The 17808-nt window shown below is 44.0% G+C and overlaps 1 protein-coding gene across 1 annotated transcript; it reads left to right on the top strand.

The window, feature by feature from the left end:
* The first annotated feature begins 6734 nt into the window (after positions 1 to 6734).
* Positions 6735 to 11632, top strand: elf3 (E74-like factor 3 (ets domain transcription factor, epithelial-specific)). The gene is made up of 9 exons (XM_014131843.3): positions 6735 to 7015; positions 7398 to 7573; positions 8847 to 9077; positions 9259 to 9345; positions 9449 to 9562; positions 9765 to 9851; positions 9975 to 10088; positions 10534 to 10735; positions 10925 to 11632. Exons 2-9 carry the CDS (start codon positions 7405 to 7407, stop codon positions 11037 to 11039), a joined length of 1119 nt encoding a protein of 372 aa, XP_013987318.1. The 5' UTR covers positions 6735 to 7015; positions 7398 to 7404; the 3' UTR covers positions 11040 to 11632.
* Positions 11633 to 17808: the final 6176 nt, after the last annotated feature.

Genomic DNA, 17808 nt, shown 5'->3' with positions numbered 1-17808 from the left:
ACGCACAAGAGATTTCATGCATTAACCTGTTACACTGTAAGATAGAAGTAGAACTAAAACCATTATCACCCTTTGAATGATATGAGCTAAGATACTCAGGCCTCTGTCTTTGCACCAAAGAATCCTACAATATACGTGTATTGACCTTTATCAGTCACTAAGAGGTGACAGTGAGCCACAACAACCCACTGTCCCCCATCGACTTGACACTAAAAACCACACACCAAAGCCAAACGGCTCCAGGCTCTGCAGCACACAATAGAAGGATTAGGTATATTTGAGGGGTGGTTTATTGTCTAATTGCCCATTCACTCTACAATCAAACGACTGCCTCTGCTCTACGTCCAAGTTTCGGTGCAGCTCTCTTTGAGCCAGACGCAGTTTCATCTAACGACACATTGACTAGATGCCAGCTGGTGCCTCTCACCCTTAGTTCCATGACTCAGTAGATTCCAGTTAGACTGTTATCAATATGCTGCACCCCAACATGTGTATAACCAGAAAAGCGTATAGGATTATAAATAAAATAAAAGCAATATATATATTTTTTTATAAACAATTCACATAATCTAGAAAAATAAATAAATTAAGAAATATCAGATAGAGCAATGTCAGAGAGCGGAATGTAAATATATACTGAACAAAAATATAAATGCAACATGTAAAGTGTTGGTCCAATGTTTCATGAGCTGAAATAAAGGATCCCAGAAATGTTCCATATGCACAAAAAGCTTATTTTTCTCAAATTTTGTGCACAGATTTGTTTACATCCCTGTTAGTGAGCATTTCTCCTTTGCCAAGATAATCCATCCACCTGACAAGTTTGGCATATCAAGATGCTGATTAAACAGCATGATCATTACACAGGTGCACCTTGTGCACCACAATAAAAAGCTACTCTAATATGTGCAGTTTTGTCACAATAGAATGCAACAGATGTCTCAAGTTTTAAGGGAGCTTGCAATTGGCATGCTGACTGCAGGAATGTGTAAGGATCGATGCTGGTAGAGATGAGAAGCAGGTACAGGAAGTGAACATTTAATTATCAACGGACATGGAACGGAACAGGACAAGACAGCGCCTGGACAAGAACACATAACGATATTATTGCAGACACAAGGAAAACACGGGGAAGCAGACAGTTATAGACAGGAAAATCAACAAAGGGAAGGAGTCCAGGTGAGTCCAATGAGCGTTGCTGCACGTAATGATGGTGACAGGTGTGCGTAATGAAGGGCAGCCTAGCACCCTCGAGCGCCAGAGAGGGAGAGTGACAGTACTCCGGGTGCCACCCGGCATCCCACCTGGGTGAGCCTGACGGGCCGGCCGAGGCATGGGCGCTGGACAAGCCGGCTGGGGCATAGAAGCCCAACGAACCGGCAGAGACGTGGGAGCCTGGCGAGCCGGCTCAGGCATGGGAGCCTGACGATCCACCTGGGGCGTGAAAGCCCAATGATCCCGCTGAGGCGTGGGAGCCCGACGAACTGGCTGAGGCGTGGGAGTCTGGCAAGCTGGCTGAGGCGTGGGAGCCCTTTGGGCCGGTTGAAGCATGACGTGGGGTAGGCGCCTGCCGAGCCCACCGAGGCAAGATAACCTCTCAAGCCAGCTAAGGCGTAGAAGCCCGACAAGCTAGCTGAGGCACCCCGGTTCCCTCGGCACCCGGAACCGACGTCACCAACCAAAACTCCCTAATGCTTATTTTAGTGGTGTCTGCATTCAATAAATTGCCATGTCCGTACTGTGAGACGCCTAAGACAGCGCTACAGGGAGACAGGAAGGACAGCTGAGCGTCCTCGCAGTGGCAGACCACGTGTAACAACACCGGCACAGGATCGGTACATCTGAACATCACACCTGCGGGACAAGTACAGGATGGCAACAACAACTGCCTGAGTTATTGTCAGCAATAGGCTGAGAGAGGCTGGACTGAGGGCTTGTAGGCCTGTTGTAAGGCAGGTCCTCACCAGACATCACCGGCAAAAACATCGCCTATGAGCACAAACCCACCGTCGCTGGACCAGACAGGACCGGCAAAAAGTGCTCTTCAACGACGAGTCGCAGTTTTGTCTCACCAGGGGTGATGGTCGGATTCGCTTTTATCGTCGAAGGAATGAGCGTTATACCGAGGCCTGTACTCTGGAGTAGGATCGATTTGGAGGCGGAGGGTCCGTCATGGCCTGGGGCGGTGTGTCACAGCATCATCGGACTAAGCTTGTTGTCATTGCAGGCAATCTCAACGCTGTGCGTTACAGGGAAGACATCCTCCTTCCTCATGTGGTACCCTTCCTGCAGGCTCATCTGACATGACCCTCCAGCATGACAATGCCACCAGCCATACTGCTCATTCTGTGCGTGATTTCCTGCAAGACAGGAATGTCAGTTTTCTGCCATGGCCAGCGAAGAGCCTGGATCGCAATCCCATTGAGCACGTCTGGGACCTGTTGAAGGGTGAGGGCTAGGGCCATTCCCCCCATAAATGTCCGGGAACTTGCAGGTGCCTTGGTGGAAGATTGGGGTAACATCTCACAGCAAGAACTGACAAATCTGGTGCAGTACATGAGGAGGAGATGCACTGCAGTACTTAATGCAGCTGGTGGCCACACCAGATACTGACTGTTACTTTTGATTTTGACCCCCCCCCCCCCCCCCCCCTTTGACCCCCCTCACATTATTCCATTTCTTTTAGTCACATGTCTGTGGAACTTGTTCAGTTCATGTCTCAGTTGTTGAATCTTGTTATATTCACCCAAATACTTACACGTGTTAAGTTTGCTGAAAATAAACGCAGTTGACAGTGAGAGGACGTTTCTTTTTTTGCTGAGTTTATGTATATATACACAGAACAGGTGTGTACAGCAGTAGTTATATAAGATGAGCCATGACTAGAATACAGTATAAGCTGTACATAAAGTGTGTAAAACAGTATGTAAACATCATTAAAGTGACCAGTGCTCTAAGAGCAGGGCTCTATGTACATAGGGAAGCAGTCTCTAAGGTGCAGGGTAGAGTACCGGGTGGTTGCCAGCTAGAACAAGGACTAAGGCTTGTGGTGACTGTTTAACAGTCTGATGGCCTGGATATAGAAGTTGTTTCTCAGTCTACCGGTTCCAGCTTTGATGCACCTGTACTTCCTCCGCCTTTTAGATGGTAGAGGGGTGAACAGGCCGTCGCTTGGGTGGATGAGGTCCTTGATGAACTTCTTGGCCTTCCTGTGACATCGGGTGCTATAAATGTCCTGGAGGGCATGCAGTGTGCCCACGGGTGATGCGTTAGGCTGACCGCACCATGCTCTCAATATGTGGATGTGAATGGGGGCATGCTCTCTCTGCTGTCTCCTGTAGTCCATGATCAGCTCCTTTGTTTTGTTGAGGGATAGGGTATTTTCCTGGCACCATTCCACCATGGCTCTCACCTTCTCCCTATAGGCTGTCTCATAATTGTTGGTAATCAGGCCTAGTACAGTTGTGTCATCAGCAAACTCGATGATTGAGTTTGAAAAGTGTGTGGTCATGAAGTCATGGGTGAAGAATACAGGAGGGGGCTGAGCAAGCACCCCTGTGGGGCCCCCATGTTGAGGATCAGCGTGGCAGAGGTGTTGTTGCCTACCTTCACCACTTGGGGTCAGCCAATCAGGAAGTCCAGGACCCAATTGCACAGGGAGGGGTTCAGACCCAGGGCTCTGAGCTTGGAGGGCACTATGGTGTACAAGACTGATGAACAGCAGACTTACATTGGTATTTATCTTGTCCAGGTGGGATAGGGCAGTGTGCAGTGCAATGGCGATTGCATCGTCCTTCGATCTGTTGGGGCGATATGTGAATCGTAGTTGGTCAAGGGTGTTGGTCAAGGTGGAGGTGATATGGTCCTTAACACACTTAAATGACTTACTCACATCTGCCACGGAGAACGAGAGCACACAGTCCTTGTAAGCGATGGGGGCCCACATCGGCGGGCCCCTCGAAGCGGGCGAAGGTGTTTAGCTCTTTATAATCTGTGACTGTCAGAGTCCCTGCTACATACATCTTGTGTCTGTGCCATTGAATTGAGACTCCACTTTCTCCTTATACTGTCATTTTGCCTTTTTTATTGCCTTACAGAGGTCATAGCAGGTCTGTTTGTACACATCCATGTTCCCAGTCACCTTGCCATGGGGTAAATGCGGTGGTTTGTGCTTTCAGTTTTGTGCGACTGCTGCCATCTATGAACAGTTTTTGGTTTGGATAAGTTCTAATCGTCACAGTGGGAACAACATCCTCTATGCACTTCCTGATGAACCCAGTCACCGAGTCAGTGTATACATCGATACTATTCTCAGAAGCAATCAAGAACATTTCCTAGTCCTAGTGATCAAAACAATCTTGAAGCACAGATTCCGATTGGTCATACCAACGTTGAACAGTCCTTACCACTGGAGTTTCCTGATTAAGTTTCTGCCTATAGGTGGGGGGGAGTGGGATCTGATTTGCTGAAGGGAGGGTTGGGGAGAGCCTTGTAGCCATCCTGGAAGGGAGAGTAGCAATGATGTTGCATGTGCAATACAGGAGATGTGTTGATAGAATTTCAGTAACATTTTCCTCAGATTTCCTTGAATAAAGTCCCCAGTTACAATAAATGAGGCCTCCAGATATGCAGTTTCCAGGTTGCACATAGTCCAAGGAAGTTCCTTGAGGGCCGTTGTGGTGTCGGAATGGGGGGGAATATACGGTAAAAAATGTGGACACACCTACTCATTCAACGATTTTTCTTTATTTGTAAAACATTTTTTTTAAATAATGATCCACTGTAGTTTATCTTTGCTTCTCTTTGAGCTGTTCTTACCATAATATGGATTTGGTCTATTACCAAATAGGTCTATCTATTGTATACAACCCATACCTTGTCACAATCCAAATGATTGGCTCAAACGCATTAAGAAGGAAAGAAATTCCATCAATTTACTTTTAACAAGGTACACCTGTTAATTGAAATGCATTGCAGTTGACTATATCATAAAGCTGGTTGAGAGAATACCAAGTGTAAGAATTGACGCTGGAGTAGAGAAGCAGGTACGGAGAGTGAACATTTAATTATGAACGGACATGGAACAGGACAGGAACAGCGTCAGAACAAGGGGAACAAAAATGACATGACGACAATAATGCTGAAGCGGGGAACAGAGCTCGTGAACAGACAGATATAGGGGAGGTAATGAGAGCAAGTGATTGAGTCCAGGTGAGTTCAATGAATCGCTGATGTGCGTGACGAGGGAAACAGGTGTGCGTAATGATGGTGGTAGGAGTGCATAGTGGTGGGCAGCCTGGCGCCCTCAAAAGCGTGTGCAAAGCTGAAAATAGTAGAAAATAGCAAAAATAAAGAAAAACCTCTTGAATGAGTAGGTGTTTCCAAACTTTTGACTGGTACTGTACATGGCAGTGACGATGAACAAAGACAATTATCTTTGGAGGTAATGCGATCAGCATTTGATGGTGAGGTTTTCCAGATCGGGAGAACAAAAGGACTTGATTTCCTGTACATTACCACAATCACACCATGAGTTATTAATCATGAAACAAACCCATCCTCCTTTCTTTTTACCAGACAGTTCTTTCTTCCTGTCTACGAGATGGATGGAGAACCCCAATGGCTGAATGGATGGGGACAATATATCCGGAGAGAGCCATGATTCTGTAAAACAGAGTATGTTACAGTCCCTGATGTCTCTCTGGAAGGAGATCCTCGACCTGAACTTGTCTACTTTATTGTCCAGGGACTGAACATTAGCGAGTAATATACTCGGAATAGATGGATGGTATGCAAGCCACCTGAGTCTGACTAGGGCCCCGCTCCTTCAACCTCTTCTCTGGCATCAGTGTTTTGTTGCAGCTGACTAGGGAAGTTCAAACAAAGGATCCAGGACGAATTTCTTAAGGCAACATCTCTGCCACCACCTAACAAGTCCCACTATGACTCTGCAAACAAAGCCAATCAGAAAACTTCATGTTGTGTTTGTTTTGGCAAGCCAGACAATGTCTCTGGAAAATCTTATTTAAAATGGCCACTGAACCTGCGTCATGGTAACCATATGAAGTGAATGACTTGCAGTGTCAGGTCCTCGCGTTGGGTAAACATGTGTGGAGCTGTGGCTGAACCAGTTCACCGAGCCAAGGTCAACAGCAAATGTTGGAACAAATTACTTAATTCCTTAGAAATAAACCTCAGAGGTGGTGATGTGTGTGCGTGTGCGTGTGTGCGTGCGAGTGTGTGCACTCATGTGTAAGTGAGTGCGTGTGTGGCAGGTATCAATGTCGGGAAAGTAGCTAAATCTGGTGCGACGCGTTATTTCTCAGCGTTATTTCTCAATACTATTGAGAGTTAGGTTTTTGTTGTGCATTGCCACTGCCAAATAAAGTGACGGAAAACATGATATGAACGAAACATGTGGTTTCGATATGTTTCATGTGTTTGACACCGTCCCATTAATTCCAATCCAGCCTCACTCTCTCCACCCATCAACTCCCCCTCCCTTCCACCCCTTCCTTCTGTCTTTGTCCTCCCATTCTACACACCCGCCAATGCTCTTGAGCTTCATCATGGAGAGAAGGAGTGAGGGAGGCGGGAGGCACTACGTGGAGTGTGTGAGTGTGTCGGGGGGTGGCATAGCGGGAGGGCAGGTTTGTTTGGTTTTTCACTGATCTCTGGAAGAGAGGGAGAGGGAGGGGGAGAGAAGAGAGAGGGGTGTGTGACCCATGCCATGGCTTAATGGTACCATGGAATTCCCCCCCAGTTTACCCTGACCTGGCCCCTCCCACCTGTCTTACTTGGCTATAAAGCCTTACACAGGTAAATCTAGCAACAGGTACATCTTTTACTCTATAGAAAGAGAGCTAAAGGGAGAGAGAGAGAAGAAATAGAGTTAAGATTAACCGTGTACTGACAAGCTCTCGGAGTGAATCACAAACACCGGACTCTAAATCAAACTGTGGAGTATTATCATCGTTACCTGTTCATCGCTACCTGTCGGTCGCCTCAGAATCAGGTACGTGTGGAGATGGAGGTGCTCTTTGGGGAGTAATGGGGGGGGTGTTTTGGTCAGGGGTCACAAGCATTTTGACAGCATATGTTTTTGCGTATATTCACGCACAGCAGAGGAAAGTAAACAAAAACTGGTGTGTATTCATACACAGACAAATATTTTGCATAGATGCAAAGTACAACCACAGTGACCCACTTCAAATCAATGAATATAATAAGGCATGTTTCACTAACACATCAATATCCAAATGTTGATCATCCTTGTGTGCGCACCGAATGGTTCACTCAATTGTCTCTTAGAGAAAACATGTATATATGTGTTAATGAATCTATGTCCATAAACAGCATTCTAATGTCTTACTAACTGGACTGTCTCCTGGTTGTAGATAGCCCATGTCGTCTGCCAGTGAGCTGTGTAGGATCCTGACCAACGCTAACATGACCATGTACCAGACTGGGAGCTCAGAGCCGCTGCAGCCCAGCCTCACCACGGTGTCTCTGCCTGTCGTAGGAGACCTGCTGCACCTCTCAGACCTTTCCTCATGCAGTGCCAATATACTGGGTGAGAACAGTTATTAATACTTTTTTTTATTTTTTTGTTGTTGACAGGGACAGTGTACAAAAAAAAGAAGAATTCCCAATATACTGAGAAATTCTGCATTTCACCATATTTAGCTAACAACTCATTTCCATCTGCGGTCACCTGGACCCTATAGGCGTCTTACAACAATGCCTCTTCATAATAACTGAGAGCACCCAGAAGATGATACAAATATGATGTCTATTGAAGGAAGAAACAATAGACACAAACTGAAAAATGACAGAAGAGGATGTGTAACTTTCTCTGCTTTGTTATCAGCATGTGGGATACTTTAGTCCCTGATATGTCATTTTGTGTTGATCACCTGGGAAACCACAGTATGGATGTGTGTAATGTTTTCTTAGAGGATCTTTATGCAGTCATGAGTTTTGGCGGTTGTTTGGTTTTAGTCGTTGTGTCGGCTGGTGAAGTCCGTGGATATTTCCCATTGTCTCACCCTGGATAGACCTATTGGCTGAGCTTGTTGGCAGACACTCAGTCGACTCACACATTAAACATACTGCATATCCTTAAGCGAAACTGTCAGACAGACAGGGGATTGGCTGAACTTTGCAATGACCTCATTTAGAAGGCTGTTAAATCATTAACCGGGACAATGTTTAACTTGTATTTAATAGAGGAATGCGGTCTTTTCATCTTTCAGACGTCTCAAGCTTTATTTTGTTTGCCGTAGCCTATAGCTAGTGATAAGTGGTGACTAGACAGAGCGTCAGCAGAGCAGAGATAAACTAGGCAGCAGAGATAAACTAGGCAGCAGAGATAAACTAGGCAGCAGAGATAAACTAGAGCCAGACATCCTGACTTGGCCAGATCACAAAATCAGATTTTCACAGGTCCAGATCAGGATCTGGGTTCTTGTTGGGTTCTCATTTATTTGGAAAACGTTAGTTATTGTGGGTGGTTAGATTGACAAAGGTTTTATATTTTAAATGTTCTATAATAGTTATGACTGAAAACATAATGTGTAATTACTATCTATCCAGATTTAATCTATATCAAATTACTTTATTCTTGTTATGTAACTATAGTTTAAAAAAAAAAGTACTATGTATGTAAAATGTACATGTAACAACAAAAGAAAAAGCTGTAAAAAAAAAAAAAGATTGTTTAATCTCAAAACAGGGATAGTGATTTGACAATGACAGCATGTCTCACACACATGAACACACACAAACATACACAGACACACACAGTGCACAAATCTAACTCCCCCCTCCACCTCTGTGTCCTCTAGCTCAATGGTATGACCTGAACCCTCAGTACTGGAGCAAGCAGAACGTTTTGGAGTGGATCAGTTTTCACGTGGAGCGCACTAAGTTTGATGCCAGCACACTGAGCATGTCCTACTGCTCCACGGATGGACCTACACTTTGCCACCTGACCAGAGATCAGCTGTTAAACATGTTTGGAATGTCCCTCGGGACTCAGCTCTACCAGAGCCTGGTGGAACTAAAGGCCAAATACGGTAAGGATCTGATGGAAGTGAAATTAATAAACTTTATTGATGATCATAAAAGGGGGAATCTTAGATTTGGCTCCGGGAACAGACACAGACATTTTAGTAATTTAATTTAGACAATTTATTTGTCGATATAGTAATGATTCAGTCATTAAATATATTTTTGTGTCTGTCATTTCGGTTCCAGATCTGAATGAGACCTGCAAGCTTCTGGACAACTTCCTGGAGGAGTTCCCAGACTTCCCTCTGCTCAGCACAGTAGAAGTGAACGAAGGTAAACACCTCCTCTCGTCTTTTCTTCCCACTTCCTACTACCACGCCAAAGCCTCAAGTGTTAAAAGGACACATTTGCTGACATTGTGATGTTACTGTTACAGTTGTGAGAGACACCAGCTACACTGACTTCTCACACATCTTCAAGAACTTCGAAAACATGAAGCCGCTCAGCGATAACGGATACGAGTCCGACAGCATGCACAGCTCCTCATCAGGTGAGTGGTGTCCCTCTTTCCTCTTCTTCTCCTTTATCGTCACTCCTCTCATCTCCCTTCCCCCAAATCTTCTCACATCACTCGATCAGTGTGTGATTGGTTTGGCCTGTATCACTGAGCCCATGGCCTTATTAATCGATCAAGGCAGGACGAAGGAGCGGCCGTATTGAAAGTGTTTTCCTTCCTCTCTCCCTGCCCCCAGGTGGAATGCTGAGCTTCCAGAACCCCAGCTCTCCAGAATCCAGGAGCAGTGAGTCTGACCCAGAGTTCTCCTACCCTCAGTTCACAAGTGAGTACAACTTTTCATAAGTGGACGTCACATTCTTGAACTTCAGACGGGTGAGCCTTGAAGTGCATGTCTCTTTGAAAGCCGGTCTGGTGTTCTAAACTCCGGAACCGTTGTGTTTGACAGAAGTGCACATAAAGACAGAGAGGGGAGAGATGAAGAAGAGAGGCAGAGGAAGACCTCCCAAACTCAGCCGAGACCCCAAACACTTCTACCAGACCTCCACAAAGAGCAAACATGGTGAGTGGCTCTTCTCATTCTAACACACACACACACACACACACACACACACACACACACACACACACACACACACACACACACACACACACACACACACACACACACACACACACACACACACCACTGTCAACAACTGTCTTCAATGGTGCTCTGTAGAAGCACAGTTTTATCAGTCACGTGATTTGCATACATTTTTGCATCTGGTACTGAAAACAGCCACAGTCAAAACATCACAGGTGCTTTTAGGTCATAGACCAATAACCACACATGCACACTCGCACGGACACACACACAAACACACACGCATGCGCGCACACACACACACACACACACAAACACAAGCACACCTGCTCTACCTCATCCTTGCTGGCTTAAGCACACACACACACACCTGCGCTGTCTTACACACACCTAACGCTAGCTCTCCCTTGTCCCCCTATAGCGCCTCGTGGGACACACCTGTGGGAGTTCATTAGGGACATCCTGATCCACCCAGAGCAGAACCAGAACCAGGCTCTGATGAAGTGGGAGGACCGCCGTGAGGGTGTCTTCAAGTTCCTCAAGTCTGAGGCTGTGGCCCAGCTGTGGGGGCAGAAGAAGAAGAACAGCAGCATGACCTATGAAAAACTCAGCCGCGCCATGAGGTAGGAAACCATGGTGATATAGTAGCACCATCATGGCAACTAGCCATGGAAACCCTAATCCTAGCAACCAAGCTATACAGAGCTAACCAGTTGAGGATGAAGTTAGATTTGTTTTTGTGTCGACAATGATAAACCATTGCCTGGTCATAAGACTAACCTGTGGCTCTCCTTCCTCCCTCCCTCCTATAGATACTACTACAAGAGAGAGATCCTGGATAGAGTGGACGGTAGACGGCTGGTCTATAAGTTTGGGAAGAATTCTACCGGCTGGAAGGTGGAAGAGACCGAGCTGCATGGCATGTGAGATACAAGGCAGGAGACAGGACAGGTAGAGACCAATGCCCAAGAGTGGCGAGGGTATAAACTGGTCAGACCAGTTCCCCTGGGTCCTATTGTAGATAGGATGGCCCAGTCTCTGGATGATAGCTCTACTCTACTTGAAAGAATATAAAGACACTTACTTCTCTTCTTCCAGGGGAGGTGTTGCAGAAAATTTAAGCCAGTGTTTTTGGCTCCAGTAGGTTTTATGAACCGATATAGTTATTGTACAGTAATTATGTGTATTTTGATTTTGAATCAGGCATTGGTGTGGACATTGCTCTGGGCCTACCAGTGGTAGGTAGGATGGTGTGTCTGTTTATTTGTTTTCAGTTATATTCTCTCTGGGATAGATACTAGTGGTCCTGTATGACTGTATGGTCCTGGATATCTCAGTTGGTAGAGCATGGTGCTTGCAATGCCAGGAATGTGGGTTCAATTCCTGGGATCACCCCTATGTGAAATGTATGCACGCATGACTGTAAGTCGCTTTGGATAAAAGTGTCCGCTAAATATAACAATAAAGGCATTTAGGTAAGCGCCTTACATTGTGCGGGAGTAACTCACCTTGTGTGTCACTATGACAACCACCCTGGGCATTATGATTTTTACTCTGGCAATGTAAGCACTGGGTATAATATGAATCTGTTTGTATTGTTTTTTGTTTCTATTAATATTTAACAAGTGACAGTCTATCCCTGTGCCGCCTATCATTTTTATATGTCTATTTGCAAGACGGCTAGTTGCCAAACTTTTGACTTCTAAATTGAGCCAATGGTTAGAAGAGCCTCATGTTGTGTTTTACTCTTCTGGGAGTTATGGGTATATAACATCTTGTGTTAAATTGTAAACCTGATATGAAGGAGGGAGGAGACAAAATGGAAGACAAACAAAAGATAGAGAAGAGGGAGAGGGAAAAAAATGAAGGAATACTCATTCTAAACTATTGGTGATACGACGTTATGTACGTCACTGTTTCAGCTTCAATGTTGTCTATGAAGTATGTGTCCTTTATAGCCATATTAATAATTTTGTATCTCACCAGACGAGGCCTACGTCAGATTAAAACAATTCAGCAACTCAACTCTTGTTCTTTATGATTATTAGTTCTGTTATTCAGCTGGTCTGTTCCCTTCTAGATCGCTCAATAACATGAGTATGAGAATTCAATCTCAGATTGTATCGTTTGTGATATTTTCACACGCATGTATGTACAGCACATTGTCTTATTTTGTACAGTTAAGAGCCTTTTTACGGAAATAAACTGTTTTAAGTAATGTAAGTGTCCTTGTGTATTTGGTACAAAATTGACTATTATGTTTGAAAGAAAATCACATAGTACCCCAACTGAACATAAACTTATATTAAAAGCACTCTTAATTCAATCAGTGTAATAGCATCAGGTAAATTAAAATATATTAAAGTAATATTCTCTCCCTTGACATGTCTTTTTCACATCTCAACCACCTGTTTAACCTCAGTATAACATATCATCTGGAGGACGAGTCGGTTGGCAGTCTGACTCCTGCCATCCATTGTCAGACAAGACAATAAACACAGAAGTTGGGCCGTTCTGGCTCGGTCAAGGCCTATTTACTTACAAAACAAGACATTTAGCACAGAGGTCATCCTAGGTGTGTAATCACAATTTAATCGACTGCCATTTTCAGATCCATGTCAAGTTTCTCCTTAACACGAAGCAGCGCTTTGCACCTGTCTCTCAGTTACAATTGTCTCTGGTTGGCGCAGGAGTAAGCTTATACTCCTCCTAGAGCTACCATCACCCTGGCGACGGTAATGACTGATTGTCTGTGTTTGCTTTTTAACATCAACTACCCTTCGGGTTTGCTACAACACAACAGTAAGCTTGCTGTTCAAACATGATCCATCAGTGCATGTACAGGCTCAATTGAAATGTATTTAGTGTGGCAGATGGGACAATTCCCAGCCTACGGGCCATAACTGATGGCTGCTGCTTACAAACACATACAGTGTACAGTATGCATGTATGTATATATACACACACACACACACACACAATATCTCTCTCTCATTACACACACAAACACACAGCATTCTGGATTGATTGGAGATGGCTCGACTGGAATGTGCTGGTTTAAGGGCTCTATTCAGTCCGTATCGTGGAGATTCAGCGTTACAGTGTGATTGAAATTTAAAGGCAATGTTCCTGTGTTAGCGGAGACTACTTTCACGGTAAACGCTGCAGATGTCGGCTCAATAGGAAATGACCTTTACATTTCTACCGCGCTATAAGTAACGCTTCAGCAATACAAATTGAATAGAGCCCTAACTCTCTTTTGTGTTAAATGGAACTAAATGGAGCTGAATGGAACTTGCAGCTCTTGTTGTCATGTTGTAAAAACGCCATGCAACCGTGACAGACTGTCTGTCTATTACAGGGCCGTTCCACCAATTCGGTGCCTTTGAGAAGTATAACTTGGTCGAAGAAAAATTGATTTCACCTCATTTTCACATTCTGTCATAAAGAGCACATGATCAACTTCATAAAAACATTTTCTCCCATCTCAAGAGGTTAAATAAAAAATTGCCAAATAAAGTAACAGGGTTGACGGTAACAGGTTTGATGACGTCATCACAAATCAACCATGAATCCCCTTGTGACAGAGGAAATGGAAGCTTGTTGTGTGCAACAGGGAGTGGCAATCAGATGCAAGCTTCACAACAACATTCAGTAGTGAAACATTTTTAGCCTGACGTGATATCCTCGACCCACTCAGTTTTCCATCACAAAACACCAGAAAATGGCAAAAAGAGTAGAACCAGCTCGTCTGTTTTACGCTATGATTTGACTATTAGATGTTCAATGTTTCTTTTGAAAAAAATTAAAAAGGACGTAAAAAGGAATAGTTTCACCACATTAAAATGAGAGTTCAGGTTGACCTTAAATGAGGGACTGACGTAAATGAATCACTGATCACAGTAAATAAATAATGAATGACTTGGTCAAAGCAACAAAATAACTAAGGCTTTACGATGATGTGGGGTGGCAGGTAGCCTAGTGGTTAGAGCATTGGGCTATTAACCGAAAGGTTGCTAGATCGAATCCCCAAGGTAAAATAAATCTGTTGTTCTGCCCCTGAACAAGGCAGCTGTTCCTAGGCTGTCATTGTAAATAAGATTTGTTCTTAACTGACTTGCCTAGTTAAATAAATAAAACATTTTGGGGTTAAGTGGGTTAAAATCTTCCAGAAGTCATACAGGGTGCACGGAGGGACATGTCAAAATACATAATTTTGCCACTTTTTCATATAAAAAAAATCTGATTTATTGAAGTATCCATCAGAGATCGGAACCGGTTCACGGAACAGAACCGGAAAATAACATTTTTCAAGGAACAGAATCAGAACCGGGAACGAAAGTGATGTATTCTGTTCTGGAACATAATCGTTATTTTAAATGCATGGGAACTGGTTAATAACGTTCTTTTACGTTCCTGGATTTTTTTCTCCAAATTCCACAAAAAACGCAAAAAAAAAATCTCTATTCAAAGCCCTCACTCTGTCACTCAGAAACATATTCCAGTGTCTGCCTGCCAGCTGAAAATGTGTAGGCTACCTGCGTGTGCAAGCTACCTGCCCCTGTGAAACATAGGCTACCATAGCCTACTGACATTACAAGTTTGATTCAGAACCAAGGGAGAGATTTTAAATTAGAGAAGAATGAATTAACTTTTTTAATGCTAGTTAAGGATACTATAGTTATCACTTTTCACATTGGATTTATTAACTACAAAAAGGTAAGACGTTTTTAATTCCGGTGCCGGCTTTTAAAATGCAACATTGGTGCACAATTTCTACTTAAAATATCAAAGTTCAAAGTATCAAAGTTCAAAGGAACACTTTTCATTGAATGACGCATGTTTAAGGACACGTGATGCATGTGGATGAGAGTGTGTTCGGGCCCATTTGAGTCCATCTATGCGTGTATGTGTTGTGTGACGTTTCAGAGACCAGACTATAGATGTGTTACTTTTTACAAGGGTTCCACTGTTGCCAGGAGAGAGTTGAGGTTGAGTTGGGGTTCACTGCTGCGACATGGTTTACACCTCAGTCTGATGCTCACTCCCACACACACACAAACACACGCATGCATGCACGTGCACACACACACACACACTCACACTTAAGGAAGGCACACCTCCACAATCTGGAAGGGAATTTCTGGCCATTCCATTCCATGCCAGACTCTTCATTGGGTGAGCTGGGTCATAGGTTCCTGTACAAATCAAGATAGTGCCTACTTTAGGCCTGGAAGAATTCGCATCCATTACCAAAACAATAAAACACTGAAACATCCAGGATTAATGAGAGCAACAAAATCATCTTGTGATTGACCACTGGGCACTCACTGGTTGAATCAATGTTGTTTCCACATCATTTCAATGAAATGACGTTGAACCAGAGTGGAATAAGACGTTGAATTGATGTCTGTGCCCACTGCGGGTAGTAACGTGACGTGTTGAAAGCACCGTTGAAAACATGCATAAATCAAAGCGCTGTTGTTTTCCAAGTGCAGAACACAAGACTAAAAGGCCTTTCACCTTTAACAAACACAATAGGGATTTCAAAGCTCTCACTCATTCCCTCTTCACACTCTCTCACACACACACACACACACACACACACGCACACGCACACACACACGCACACACACACACACGCACACGCACACGCACACGCACACGCACACGCACACGCACACGCACACTTTAGTGAGGTGACAAAGGGTATCTGCACCTCCCCGCTAGATCAACATACCTGTCTAACAGGTGTATTTGGCAGGCTGCCAGAATGTGACTCAAGCACGTAACTTACTGGAAGCCTTCTGTCTGCTGCCAGGAAAAACATAGCGAGGGCGGGGATGTAGCTTTTATTGCCACTCTCTCTCTCTCTCTCTCTCTCTCTCTCTCTCTCTATGTGTGTGTACAGAGAGACAGTGACCATGGCCTTTCAATAGTCACTCATTAAACCCCTAGAGACTAAAAGAAACATCAGGAAATGATTTACATATTTTTTTGGACACCTAACTACTTCCATATATACTTCCATAAAATGTTTTAACTGGTACCGGGCTACCTTTAGAAAATTTAGATGGAGAGAATATTTCTGCGTTTTAGAGTGAATTTTGCTTCAATCCTACACATTTTGCCATGGGGCGGAGAGGAAAATTAGCAATTTTACAGCTAATTTCCTGCAATTCTACAAATTCTGCCATAGGGTGGAGAGAAATATTTGAAGTTTTTAATATATGATATCTGAGTGAGACTGACAAACAAAATCAATGGGGGCCCCTCGGGCTCTAATTGAACCTTGATTACTACAAATATAGATAACTGGCCACTAGACTGTCTTCCCAATCTAAAACATGTTAGCTGACATGGGCTAATTGAGTGACTATCAGAGACTGACATAAGAGAAAAACTGTTGATGCAGAACCAAATTTAGAAATTGCACCTTGCGTATTCAACTACTCTACATCGCAACAGTAAGTTGAGACCACAACTGATTATAATTATTTTTTATTGATCAGATCTGACTAGACTGCAAACTCTCCTTCCGGACTCACATTAAGCATCTCCAATCCAAAGTTAAATCTAGAATCGGCTTCCTATTTCGCGACAAAGCCTCCTTCACTCATGCTGCCAAACATACCCTCGTAAAACTGACTGTCCTTCCGATTCTTGACTTTGGCGATGTCATTTACAAAATAGCCTCCAACACTCTACTCAGCAAATTGGATGCAGTCTATCACAGTGCCACCCATTTTGTCACCAAAGCCCCATATACTACCCACCACTGCGACCTGTATGCTCTCGTTGGCTGGTCCTCGCTACATATTCGTCGCCAAACCCACTGGCTCCAGGTCATCTATAAGTCTTTGCTAGGTAAAGCTCCGCCTTATGTCAGCTCACTGGTCACCATAGCAACACCCACCCGTAGCACACGCTCCAGCAGGTATATTTCACTGGTCATCCCCAAAGTCAACACCCCCTTTGGCCGCCTTTCCTTCTAGTTCTCTGCTGCCAATGACTGGAACGAATTGCAAAAATCACTGAAGTTGGAGACTTATATCTCCCTCACTAACTTTATGCATCAGCTGTCAGAGCAGCTTACCAATCGCTGCATCTATACACAGCTCATCTGTAAATAGCCCATCCAACAAACTACCTACCTCATCCCCATATTTGTTTTTGTTTTTCTGCTCTTTTGCACACCAGTATTTCTACTTGCACATCCTCATCTGCACATATATCACCAGTGTAAAATGCTAAATTGTAATTACTTTGACACTATTGGCCTATTTATTGCCTTACGTCCTTACTTCATTTGTACACACTGTATACAGATTTTTCTATTGTGTTATTGACTGTACGTTTGTTCATCCCATGTAACTCTGTGTTGTTTTTTGTCGCACTGCTTTGCTTTATCTTGGCCAGGTCGCAGTTGTAAATAAGAACTTGTTCTCAACTGGCCTAACTGGTTAAATAAAGGTGAAATTTAAAAAAAATTACATTAAAAAAGGGGGCCCGTGAACCCGCGGGACTTTAGTTGCCCATCCCTGCTTTAGCTTAAACAGACAGGCACGGACATCGACTAATTCATTTTTGGGGAAATCAATACATTTTTTCCATAGGATACACCGACACACACAGTACATGCACGCTAGTGATGCACGGCTTGACTCATAACCAGGACAGCCGGGTCTAAGGTCAG

The sequence above is a fragment of the Salmo salar genome, chromosome 12 (assembly GCF_965601325.2).
Source record: "Salmo salar chromosome 12, fSalSal1, whole genome shotgun sequence".
NCBI classification, from domain to species: Eukaryota; Metazoa; Chordata; class Actinopteri; order Salmoniformes; family Salmonidae; genus Salmo; species Salmo salar.
This window is presented reverse-complemented; position numbering and strand designations above follow the sequence as displayed.